This window comes from Leptodactylus fuscus, chromosome 10 (assembly GCF_031893055.1).
Source record: "Leptodactylus fuscus isolate aLepFus1 chromosome 10, aLepFus1.hap2, whole genome shotgun sequence".
In the NCBI taxonomy this organism is placed as follows: Eukaryota; Metazoa; Chordata; class Amphibia; order Anura; family Leptodactylidae; genus Leptodactylus; species Leptodactylus fuscus.
Window position 1 is genome coordinate 12889912 of NC_134274.1, and position 13864 is coordinate 12903775.

The window sequence follows — 13864 nt, forward strand, 5'->3', positions numbered from 1 at the left end:
TGATCACATACTCATTCTATGTAGAGATTATAAACTAGAATTTGGGGACAACCCCTTTAATGCTCCTGGGTTCCATCGCAAAAGTAACATGTTTCCTAGCTAGTATTTGCAATGATAATACTGGCTTCTTCTTATATATCTCCAGGTGTGGGTATTACTGCTATACATCTGTTCATGACTTGTCTCTGGTATTGTAGCTTAGCTTCACTGAAGTGAATGGGACTCAGCTGCAATACCAGTTACTACCTGTACACAGGCGAGGAGCTGTTCTACTTCCTGTTCAAGTTAAGTCGAGATGTAGAACTAACCTCAAGTGTGTGTACAAAGCATATATAACACTTCTAAGAACTGACTATATGGATCGTATTATAATGTTTATCCTGTACTAGACAGACCTGTACCAACAACAAGCAGCTCTCCTGAGTCAGCTCACGTGGTGTCCCGCAGTTTGGCTTATGCTACAACTGTTTAATGCTAATGCTGCAAAACTCACTGTGTCTTCTGACTATAGCGAAATCACTGACAAATTCTTAGGCCGGCGAAATGGGTTAATTTTCATTAACCTCAGGATACCGGTTTGTAATCCATTGCATTACAAAATTTTCTGGTGTAGTGCATCAAGTATAGATTTCGAGGGTTTCTGCAGGACACAAAAAAAACTTTGAACAAATTAATATTACAGGCGATTATAAGAAACGTTACTATATATCTTATCAGATAGATAGGCTTCTGTCTGCTCTTATCAGGTTGTTTCTCCAGCTTCCACTCCCATAACTAAAATAAGTTTCACTCTAAAAACCTGCATGTTACATGACTCACCTCCATAGAAGTCTATGGAGGGAGTGAGCAGGAAATGAAGGAGATAAGAGAAGATATACTCGTTTAGATATGCTGAAGCAGGAGCTGAACAGAAACATTATATCACAACCAAAGCAGTTTGTACAAGTCAGTACTTCTCTATATATGTCCTGCAAGGTCCTGGAGCTGTTTCTGAGTAGGAGAGAAAAAGTTATACAACGTATTCCTCCTCTAATCACTATGTGCAGTAAATGGCAGAGAGTCTTCACCCTCCGGCTTAGCGAAAAATGAAACATAAATTTAACATGGAGAGGGGAAAACTGCGAAAAATATGAATGGGACAAACTGCAATACTAGGAAAACCCTCCCATAAGGATAAGCTGCTGAGTCTTCGTAAACAAGGACGGAGCTATGTTGTTCATGGTCAGTTCATTGTTAGGGGTCAATAAGGAGCAGCCATTAATGTTCTACTCCTGGAAAACCCCTTTAAGAAAATCACATGCAATATAGCTGAGAATCATGATTAGGGTCCGATTCATCACACCTCCCCCTTTTAGAGCGTGCCAGGAGGAAGGAGGGTCCTAAGATCACCTTCCTCCCGCACCTCCATGACCTCACACTGTCTGGGCAGGTCCTGGTACCTGAGCTGCTCCAGGCTCACAGATACCCTCCTCCCCACTAGTCTGAGCAGAGACTCTACAGATTCCCGTTCTGAACTCTGCACCTCTGGCTACCCCAGCCTGCTTTGGGGCCTCTCGCATATCCACATTCAGAACCCCAGGCCCTCGAGGTACCATTGTAGAGACTCCACCCTGGCAGTTTCCCAGGGCCCCTCCCACACTAGTCATAATGTCGCATCTTCCCTCGGAGAGATTATTATCAAAAACCTATAACTCTTTGAAGTCTAGAGTCAGGTTGTCTGGTCACATGTGTTAGGAGAACTTAGAGCATGGAGCCAGGATGGCCCCCTGCTAAGAATCAAGGAAGTTAGCACAGATATGTTAATGCCATGCCCAGGGTGACAATAGGCTTTTGATCTTGGCAACTGGCCACAGATAATCAGATTCACCCATTTGGGTCACTAGCCTTCACATCCTACTGAGATAACAAGATTCCTTAGCAGGATGGTGACTTAAAAATGGCGAATACAGACCAGATAAGTAATTCTCCAAGATATACAATTGAGGGTCAGTCAACACAATACAATACATAGTTATAAATATAGCTGAGAATCATGATTGGGGTCCGATTCATCACACCTCCCATAAGGAGAAGCTGCTGAGTCTTTGTAAACAAGGACGGAGCTATGTTGTTCATGGTCAGTTCATTGTTAGGGTTCAATAAGGAGCAGCCATTAATGTTCTACTCCTGGAAAACCCCTTTAAGAAAATCACATGCATTTTAATTTAGACAAGTATTGTCTTTCCAGAAGTACACTGGTTTTATTTTTATTTTATTTGCAGAAACTAACAAATGTTCGAATAATGAAAGAGAATATGAGGACGGGGAACCTGCCGGCCAATATGAAGAAAGCCAGAGTCATCCAGATTATTCCATGTAAGGTGCCATTCTCATCTATAGGACATCATTGTAGTGTATTATAAACTTTCTAAAAAAAGAGATATTTCCCCTTAGACACAATATTTTCTTATACCGCGGTACACCGTGTTCATAGTTTGTTTTTGTCAATTAACAAAATTAAGTGAATGAAGAAAAGATATAGGTGTGCTTAAATCCTTCTGTCTCTTCATGCGGCATGAGATTGATACTTACCTTTCCGCCCCCTGGCACCTACCACTCTCTCCCATGCTCTGATGTACTGCTGTGACGTAATTGCACTTGTGGAGGGGGTAAGAGAGTGGGTCCGGGAGCAGTGAGGTAAGTACTAAACTTTACGGGGCCTCTACTGGGAGACATTAAATTGTTAAGGGCCACTAATAGGGGACATTATGTTGTATGAGGCCACTGCCGGGGGACATTATGCCGTAATGGGGCCACTACACTGTAAGGGGCCATTATTGGGGTTCTTTAACAATAAATTTGTATTGTGTAGCATCTGGATGGAATGCAGCCCATCAACTTCAAATTTTTTTCTATGTTCAGCCCATTTACACATCTGACTTTGGGGCATGAGCCTCATGGTTTTTTTTTACCTTCCTCTGGATCAACACTGTAGGGGACTTTAGGGTTATAGGTTGGAGTTGATGGACTGAAGTCTTCATCCAACCTCATCTACTATGTAATTATGTAACTCCGACTTAGCACATCAATCTAATAAATCAATTCCTACAAAAGACTCCGGATCCACCATTAAAGGAAATGTTAGATAAGAAAATAACCTATTTATCATTTTGTGTTGCTTAATTCTCATCAGATGACTTCAACCGTGTGATTCTGTCAATGAAGAGAGGAGAAGAATACACGGACTATATCAACGCTTCCTTTATTGATGTATGTACTTTAGACTAAGCTCTTCCTTGTTATATGGAGCTAATATAATGGTTACCATAGATCCAGCAATACATTTCTGTTTATGGTGACTATAACTATATAAATGTGAATACTTCCCTTAATATGAAATTCTTACTATTGTCAGGACAGGAAAACCCCAATATTGGGGTTGTCATGTCCTGCAAATGGACTTCGTGAAAATAGTCCATATCAGCTAGAATGAAAAGAGGTTCAGCCAAGTAGTGACTATCACTATTGTGTACATGAGCTGTCCTTGTATTATCATCTATGATGAGACAAGCTCAATAAGAATATCCATGTACTTACAATGCTTTGTGACAGGATTTTTGCATGGTTGCCTTTGCAAAGATGTAAACAGCTGGACAGGCTAAGCTGTCATTGCAGAGACAAGTGCAGGCACCTACACAATGAGAGGTTACAGCGCAGGGATAAGTCAGAGAGAAAGTAGTAAAACAAAAAGATGGAAAGCAGAAAGCTCGCACCCTACAATGGCAGGGGTGTAACCAGGATTTACTACACATAAGTAAACATGCTAGAGATTAGAACACGATAAAGAAGTTCCTGAAGCAAGGGCCTCGTCTTTTCCCTTGTGCCTCAAGTGCTGGCGTGTTTTTATTCTTGGTCACGTTTTTTGTAAGATTTTAGCTTATATAATAAAGCAAAGGCGCTCCGCTCATTCTGAATGTAAAATTCGTTCAGAATGAGCGCGTAAAAACCAGCTCCTATTGATTGCTATGGGTGCTGGCATACGTGCGTATCACATTGAAAGCAATAGGGAAATATTACACAGAGGGGGCGCCACTGAGACGTATAGTACTAGATGACCCCACACAGTATATTACTACACAGAGGGGGCGCCAGCGAGACGTATAATACTAGATGACCCCATATAGTATGATATAACACAGAGGGGGGGCGCCACTGAGACGTATAATACTAGATGACCCCATATAGTATGATATAACACAGAGGGGGCGCCACTGAGACGTATAATACTAGATGACCCCATATAGTATGATATAACACAGAGGGGGCGCCACTGAATCGTATAATACTAGATGACCCCATATAGTATGATATAACACAGAGGGGGCGCCACTGAGACGTATAATACTAGATGACCCCATATAGTATGATATTACACAGAGGGGGCGCCACTGAGATGTATAATGCTAAATGACCCCATATAGTATGATATAACACAGAGGGGGCGCCACTGAGACATATAGTACTAGATGAACCCACAAAAAAAAAAAAGAAAGCAATAGGGAAAAAAGCCTCCCATTGATTTCAATAGGTAGCGCACGTATGCCGGCACCCATAGAAATCAATGGGTGCTGGTTTTTACGCGCTCATTCTGAACAAATTTTACGTTCAGAATGAGCGGAGCGTAACTCCGTGTGAAGGCTCCCTAAGAGCGGGCAGTGCGCTGGATCTTTGCACCTCTTGTCTACATCTTATCTTGGCTAATTTATTTTGTATGGTCCCGTGAGATAAGTAGTAAGGAGATTTTCACAAGCTATTTCCCCTTCTTCCTTCATTTAGAAATTGACATTCATGTTTCATCAAGCTCACCATACAGAGCAATATGGCTAATATTAAATTGGCCATACACATCAGATTAACATCACCCAACTTGTCCAATTTCACCAGGACCAGTCTACGGGGTCTGCTAACTCTACACCAGCTCCTTTTGTACTCAGGGGACATCAATGTTGTAAACATGCATTTTATGTGCTGAAAATATATACGATGACGGACTTATGTCATACCGTATGGTTTATGTATATAATATTATGTCTTCTCCTTGTATTCACTTTAAGGGTTATCGACAAAAAGACTATTTTATTGCAACTCAAGGACCATTGCCGCATACAGTGGAGGATTTCTGGAGGATGGTGTGGGAGTGGAAGTGTCACACAATTGTGATTCTTACAGAACTGCAGGAAAGGGAGCAGGTAAGGTAAAATAACTGGAAAATAATCAGAGATGAAACAAGAGAACATGTCATATGTATGTCATGATTTCCTACAGCTACAATGAAGAAGGAGCGCTCTACTAAGAGACTGTTACCGGACTGTTTTCTCTCCATTAGGAAAAATGCTGCCAGTACTGGCCCTCCGAGGGCTCCGTGACCCATGGGGAGATTACTATAGAGAATAAAAGTGACCGTTTACTAGACGCTATCAGTGTCAGAGACTTCCTAGTGACCAGCAGTCAGGTAATATTAAAGATCACATTGTTCTGACTATCTTCCTAAAAAAGGATTGATGAGAGGACCAATATATCTCCATGTCCATGTCATATATCCTTGTCACGTCCTGTCATTACATCACCATTGGGGTCCGCTGACCACCTCTTCCCCTACGCTTACATGGGCTTACATCACCTCCTGCAGGCCTTGTCACAATCCTGCAGTCGCACTACTTTTCATCTGTCCCCTTCTTCATGCCAACCTTCCACATAATAGAAGTAGGAGACAGACTGACTGCAGTATCACACTACAGCGGGAAAGGCAACCCATGAACAACAGGTTGGAAAACCTATAGAGAGACAAAACAAAGTGTTAAAGAATCTACTTCTATTATCTTGTTTAATAATCACTTGTAGAACCGGATACCTCTGCTCAGTCTTTTGGTTTTGTGAGACTTCAGATTGCCTTGTGGATGTGTGCCAGGAACAAGTGCCAGTAGTGAAGGAATGTTACTGCATTATAAGATTGCTGTGAATAAGACTTACAGAAATGCTCAAGATTGCTCAAGGGATTTTTCAGCAATCCAAGGCATGAAAGTGTATTTAGAAATAAACTATAGTCATTGTTTTGCAATATTTCCTGTACGCAGGAGAAGCAGGCACGACTGGTTCGGCAGTTCCATTTCCACGGCTGGCCTGAGATAGGAATTCCTGCAGAAGGTAAAGGGATGATTGATCTCATTGGAGCCGTCCAAAAACAGCAGCAACAAACAGGCAACCACCCCATCATTGTACACTGCAGGTGAGTCTGCACAAGCGTCTATCATGGAGCGGGTGCAAATGAAATCAATCTCCAACCTATGTGTCATACATGGTCACATATGCCACAATTTCTATTAATTTATTAGAGAGGTTGTATATTTCAGACTAGGGTTTTATGCCAGAAATTGATGTAAAATCTCTGTATTATAGCAAACACATGACAAATTTAATATATTCCTATGGGTAAGCCATTGACTAGCAACCTTGTGTTATGACATGTTCATGTTTGCAACATCAAGGTTGTGACAATCCTGTGATTTATCTTCAACTATGCCGGTGGTCTTCAACATGAAGGTCTCCAGCTGTTTTGACACGACAACCTCCAACTCTGTTGTAGATTCTTTTCACTTACGAATAACTACATTTACTCTCTCAGCTCTCCTAAACTCTGGCATTGCAAACTTACTGTGGACCTATAGAAATAATTTAAAGGAGAAGATAATATGCTACATGGTGTTATGGTTACTAGGGATCTCACCTTATTGCCTGTGAGCTTCCAATTCTTAAAGGGAATCTGTCAGGGCGATTTCGAGCTCTAAACCACCTACAGGTCCTTATGGACTAGGGCAGTGATGGTGAACCTTTTAGAGACCGAGTGCCCAAACTGCAACCCAAAACCCACTAATTTATCACAAAGTGCCAGGAATTTATCTTTACTACTGTGCGGATCCAAAATTGTGGACGGAAAGTCTGTAATAATATCCCTTGTCTGCTATAAAACAGATACTATATCATAAAAATAGTGAAGGGAATCACACAATACAATCTGCTCTGATACACAGTATAATTTGCTCCACAAAGGGCCCACACAGTATAATCTGCTGCAAACAGGTCTCTCACAGTATATATAATCTGTTCCACAGAGAGGGTCCTGAGTGACACCTCTAGCACGCGTGCCATAGGTTCACCATCACGGAACTAGAGTTTAGTTTCCCAAAAGACATCCGTGCCAGCCATGAAAAAAAAAATGTTTTTATACTTACCTAGCGTCTGTATTGCCAGTGCTTGTGCAGTAATTCAGTGAAGCCAGGTAAAGTTCACCTTGACTTCGTTGTGTATGCCTGAGGTGTAGTTCCCCGGCTACATGACACCACTGCGCAGGCGCTGGTCTCTATTGATCCAAGAACAAAATATACATCCTCAGGTAACAAACTAAACTAAGTCAACCAAATGATGTTAAGCCTGTATGCAATCAACTTAATATTTTGGAAAATCTGGATGACAACTAGGGGTCCTTTTTGACTTCATTGCACACAAAAGCGGAAAATGAAAGATAGATACAAAAAAAAAAAACCAAAAACAAAAAAAAAACCCTAACATAAGATGTGTGAGTCACAGAAAGAGGACAGGTTTGCTAGTTTTGATGTTTAATTTGTGTGTTCCTTTCTAGTGCTGGAGCTGGAAGAACGGGGACATTCATTGCCCTTAGCAATATCCTGGAGCGAGTGAAAGCCGAAGGGCTACTTGACGTTTTTCAGACTGTGAAAAGTTTACGAATGCAACGGCCGCACATGGTGCAAACACTGGTAAGAGGAAGTACATTAAGTAGATACAACTTGCTTTGTAACCCTTAAAAACTGTCTGCAGGAATGATCTTGAAGCCTAAGGGTTCATACACACAGCTGTGTAATGTACTTTTGCAGATAACACCAAACTATTTAGTAGAGTCTATAGAGGATGTACATACCCTGTTTCTCCAAAAATAAGCAAGAGCTTGATTTGGCAGGATTCAAGGGGAGATATCATAAACCTGTATAAATATATAAATGGTCCATACAAGAAATAGGGGGAAAAGCTGTTCCTTTTAAAATCTCCTCAAAAGAAAAGAGGGTGCTCTCTCCATCTGGAGAAAAAAAGGTTTATTCTCAAGACCCAACACGGCTTCTTCACTGAATCTATGGACTAGCCTACCCAGGAGCTGGTTCTATATTGTAAAGACTGTGAATCTGTGGAATAGCCTACCCCAGGAGCTGGTTCTATATTGTAAGGATTGTGAATCTGTGGAATAGCCTACCCAGGAGCTGGTTCTATATTGTAAGGACTGTGAATCTGTGGAATAGCCTACCCAGGAGCTGGTTCTATATTGTAAGGGATGCAAGTCTGTGGAATAGCCTACCCAGGAGCTGGTTCTATATTGTAAGGACTGTGAATCTGTGGAATAGCCTACCCAGGAGCTGGTTCTATATTGTAAGGGATGCAAGTCTGTGGAATAGCCTACCCCAGGAGCTGGTTCTATATTGTAAGGGACGTGAGTCTATGGAATAGCCTACCCCAGGAGCTGTTCACAGCTGACAATTTCAAAAATGGATTAGGTGCCTTTTTAGAGCAAAATAGCATTGATGGTTATTGAAATCTATGCAATATCAAGCCTTTTCCCATCCCCGGTTGAACCTGTTGGACATATGTCTTTTTTGCCAACCGTACTATGTAAGACTATTTGTCAAGTTACTTACTATGTATTGATTAGTGTTTTTCTTTCTTGCAGGAACAGTATGAATTCTGCTACAAAGTGGTACAAGACTTTATTGACATATTTTCGGATTACGCCAATTTCAAGTGATGGACTTGAACCCGATTTATATATAGAACTAATTCATATGATATATTTTGTTGTTAATTTATCTCGTTTTTTTGGTCTTCTGCTTTTGTATTTTTCTCTGCTACCAAATAACAAACGCTCTGTGCTTCTGGTTTTACATCTAGTATGGTATGACATACAGATTCCAATACAAGACAAACCTTCCTGGTGTGAAGGAGATAGCAGATGTAAAGTAATGTACATATTTATTTATTTACAACTTGGCATGTATAATATGGAACCAAACATTTTCTTATACGCCAATTTTTCTTTTACGGCTTAAATAAGAAAATGTGATCATTGGAGCGGCCGTCTTCTCTGTACAGTGTCTGATTTTCGTGCTGCAATTTAAGCATTCCTCTTATGAAAAAATATCAAAGGTGGTCCAAGCTTCATCCACCACTGGGGTCACTTTTTAACAATATATCAGCAGAGGTGTAGAAATTTCTGTGCATAAATGACCTCATATCTAGCATTTAGAGCAGATCCAAAAGGGAAGCGGTTGTTCATAGCAGCCAGTCAGGTCACTGCCATAGATATATAGGAACGTCAATTGATAACCTTTTGGTTTGCACTTGTTTTAATACCATGAGGTATATTGTTATTATTAAAATTGCTCCTTTTTTTGCTACAGATGCATAATTGGCAATTCTCTGACAACAAAATATAGTAACTGGCCATATACATTAGATGTATACAGTCGAACTCGTCCACTTCAACAGACTCTCCTTTGATGACATATGTCAGGGTGGAGATGGGTCAGGAATTTTGGATTTCAACATGCTGGATTCTTTTGTCCTATGTACAATATACGCACACTCAACCATGCATGTGTATGGGGGTCGGGAGGGACAGTTATTGACTTAAAATGATCTCATATGTATGGCCAAGTGGAAGACCATTGCTCTGGTTATACCAATGTAAATTACTGCTACTCTCAGAATGTTTTTTGGGCCAGGCCTGGGACAAGGGGTAAGTAGAATAGGTTGCCGCATAGGACACCATTGAATAAAAAACACTGCCTTGTGGCTAAATTTATATATACTGTGTCTGATAATCATGTAGGTTCTAGGGTCCAATGAGCCTTGTGCTTTAATGCACTTAGAAATGACAGTCAATGCATTAGCACCATGTTATATTTGAGGGTATGGATGCATCTGGACTCCCTTGGCATCAACAAAACATGTCTGACTCCTGCCTGTTGCTAAAATAAGTATTTTTAATAATAACATTGTATTAGGAAATTGTTAGCCAGGCAGTTTCCTGGTATTTTATGTACAGTGGCTGTTAAGAAAAATGACTTTATATAATGTTTTATAGAATGAGTGTGTGTGTGTGTGTACATTTACAGTTAGGGTGCAGGATATATGCTTACATTCCATAAGTTTCAGAGCTACAGATTGGATTTATGCGTTTGCGTTGTATTCACATTATACAGTAAAGAATCTAATTCTAATGCCAAATGAACTATATCACCCATTGTTTATGTTGAGATCCCCGTTTGAGCCCCCATAAATGAGTCCTAATCTGGTTTCCAGTGCAGAACTTGAAGGCTACAGCGGTAGCAATAGGTTCTACAAGAGAAAACGTCCATGTTTGTTCGTTTTTGGGCTGAAAACAGTAGCCGGTAAAAGTGGGCTGAGAATTGCCTGAACCCCCGCAATGTAGAAGAATGTACTTTTGGCTTCAGTTGGGTAGTATACATCGAAAATACTTTTTTTTGCACTATTTCATACAGTGGCGTCCAGTAAAAGAACAAATGACACTTTAACCTAGTTCAGCCCGAAACTAATGAGAGGGAGTTCGCCCATCTCTAGATATCATGTACCATCACTTTCTTTAGTCATGGCACCTAAAGGTGTAGACCCCAATGAAATACAGCCATGATCTCCCAGAAACTGAATCTTAGGACATAATTGAACTCCATGAAGTTTATTGAAAGGGTAAAAGTATAGAGATAATGTTGACTGCTACAAAATGATCCTGTATATATGATTATTATACTCTATTTTATTATACGGCTGTGTTACATATATGCAGAGATAAATTCTGTCTCACTATGAGCAAGACAGGGAGATATATTTTGATACCAGGTGGTATCACGTCGGTATCTTGTGGTTAGATGTAGTTCTACACGTCAGAGAAATGGCCAAATTGTATAGGCATATGGTATACTTTTGGATAGATCTTCTGTTAACTGTATATTGGTATACAGTTTGTTTGTTTTTTACAATGGGAATCAATGGCAGACATATTCTGCTGTACAGAAATATACCACTATAGTGAGAAAAGAAAAGTTCTATGTACTGAAATCTAGACATTATCTGAATAGAGGTAATAAAGTGTCATATAGTGATAGTATAAGTACGTGATGAAAGCACAGACCTATGTCATAAAGATAAGCAGTGTATTCAGTAACTGCTGTAGGAGGGCATGGCGAGAGTGACCGTAGTTCATGTATAAAAGTCTCTTTAGTGTACTGTGAATACCATCTTGTGATATCTATGCTGCAATATAACTAGAGTCTGCACTATTGAGATATTCATATCCCCTTTATGTTTTCTATCAGGTGCAATGCTGTCATGGAGATTATATGTGGATTCCTATGGTTAATTATACCAATATATGCTTCCCATTATATGTGTATACTGTATGTGGGAACATTTATGTAGAAGGCGATATGAATCCACACCGCAGATGACAGAAATCTGAACAGGAAATTAAATGCAATCTCTCAGTAGTGCAGCCTCAGGCGTTAGGACCTGTATTTTCAATTGGTCAGGTATTCACATTTTATTGTACACTAAAGATATACTATCATTCTCTTCTGGTAGGTTTTCTTTTAAACGGATCTGGAGTGGAGACTTCTTTATATAGTAAAGGGGTTGTGACTATGCTACTGAGCCCCACTTCTGCAGGAAGTGGCTTCATGTCCCTTGGCCACGCTACGTCTGTTGACCATGTGACCAGTGGACGTGATGTCACTTCCTAGTGGATCTTGGTATCGCAGACCTGCACAATCCCTCTAATGAATTATGACTTATCAAAACTGGTTTTGGAAATGAAGCACAAGACCATCATGTCACAAGAGGTATATGCAGACCCCGGGATCCTGCAGAAGATTCCACGTCCTAATGGAGCAGACGTGCCCTTTCTTACCTCTTTGCTCAAGATATCCTGAGATCAGTGGTACAAAATAACCAGCTGTTTCAAAACACCATTCGTTTTGGGATATTTTGAGCCAAAGGGATTTGCAGGAAGGAAGGACACATTTGTACATATAAGTAAATGAAGCAGCAAAGCTGTTGCAGTGTGTTATGCTTAGTGCAGGGCTTGAGGTTGGTATCTTTTCCGATCATGCTACACCTCCTGAAAACACCCTAGGCATAGCACAGTATATCAGTTTTGCCCAAAGTACTCCTTTAAGGATCATATGACTATAGTAAAACCTAGTATTTTGATCTGGATGGTAAATATACATACTGGAGACACAGCTTAGCACTGTCTATAAATAAACTGGTATTGCCGAGCAGATGAAAGAACGAATGATAGAACGACTATATAAAGAGAGTTATAGTAACCTTGGAAGAGGTCACAACTGTTTTAGTAATGTTATGGAACCCCCCATGGTGCATAATATTATACAGAGCTGCCAATAGTCGGGGTGCCACATGAGTAAAATCTCTATCAGGTCCTCTCCTATACAATTTCTACAATGTGGCGGAGAAGCCTTTGGGCGCCAGGTGTGACTGTACCCTGTGCACCACCTACAACACCACTGACGGGTCTATAGATATTACATAATCACTTTATTCAACTTGAAGACTGGAACTATGCACACAGAAAAAAATATTGCAAAAATATGTATTAAACATTAACCCCCTCCCCCATATGATATACATAAACAAACAGCACAATATGTTGATTTTACTTCTTACACCCCATGTATGTATTGTTTTCCTTTCTGCATTTTATATTTTGGGTACTGTTTTGCATGCCGGTGGAGTAGCGTCTATAACATTTTACAGGACTGTGCTCTTTTTGTGCTTACGCAGTACTGTTTTGAAAGAAATTGTATATTACTGTAACATATGTCTTATAAAGATTATAAAAAAAAAATATTTATTGCAAAGAAAAAGTTTAATTATTAAAAGTGTAATTTTAGATGACACCACTAGGTAGCGCCACCTACCCTCTGTTACTAAAGTAACAGGTTATTCTCCTCTGCTGAAGTGATATTGCCCTTTATTATCAGTATCAAGGGGGGCCCAAAAGTTGGACCATAGTCACAAAGTGATGGTGTATATCCTAAAGATGGGAATAACCTTATAACAGTAGCATGATGGGTTGCCCAAAAAGGGATTCCTTGTGGAAGATGAAGGGAAATATAATACAATTTAAAAATCTCTTTTCATGGGTCAGGCCTGTAGGTACTACATGGTGACTTTGGCAGTGCAACATTAGGGTCACAATGCTAAACTGCAACTAGGGATAGTGAATGTGGTCATGACAGTCGACACAAATTCATGTTCATTACCATTGGTTTGATTTTAGCACCACAATATTGTGATCTTAATTTCAAGCAGCCACAATTGCCATGTATCCTTAGCCCAATTCTGCATTTCCTTCTATACTACCACGAACATACCAAGCCAAGGAGCCCTGAACATTAATGGTAATGAATTCAATAGAATTAAAAACCCCATCCACACGTAGCACATAAAGGTGACACTATGTCAGTCTGCTTGTGGATTTGTCATGGATTTTCACTGTGCAGTGAATAGAGTAAAATCTGGGGCAGAATCTACCTGTAACAAAGGTGGATTTTGTTGCAGATCTGTAGAAAAAGTCCGCAGCATGGGGAAACCTACTCTTGTTGACTCTTGTCCATAGCCTGGGGTATTCTACGTTTTCCTGGTTGCAAATGACATTGTTCTTGTAAATTGTCTTTTGTTTCACTTCCCTGCGTAATAGGTGCATTACCTAATTATTAAAGGGATA

At 40.2% G+C, this 13864-nt stretch overlaps 1 protein-coding gene across 1 annotated transcript in view; it reads left to right on the plus strand.

The window, feature by feature from the left end:
• PTPRE (protein tyrosine phosphatase receptor type E) overlaps positions 1-9400 on the plus strand; it is a 105346-nt gene extending 95946 nt beyond the window's left edge. Inside the window, exons 14-20 of the mRNA XM_075257682.1 lie at positions 2262-2355; positions 3173-3249; positions 5094-5228; positions 5366-5491; positions 6114-6265; positions 7676-7811; positions 8771-9400. Coding sequence (XP_075113783.1) covers positions 2262-2355; positions 3173-3249; positions 5094-5228; positions 5366-5491; positions 6114-6265; positions 7676-7811; positions 8771-8845 — 795 coding nt within the window. The 3' untranslated portion in view covers positions 8846-9400. The remainder of the gene's footprint in view (positions 1-2261; positions 2356-3172; positions 3250-5093; positions 5229-5365; positions 5492-6113; positions 6266-7675; positions 7812-8770) is intronic.
• The last annotated feature ends 4464 nt before the right edge of the window (positions 9401-13864 follow it).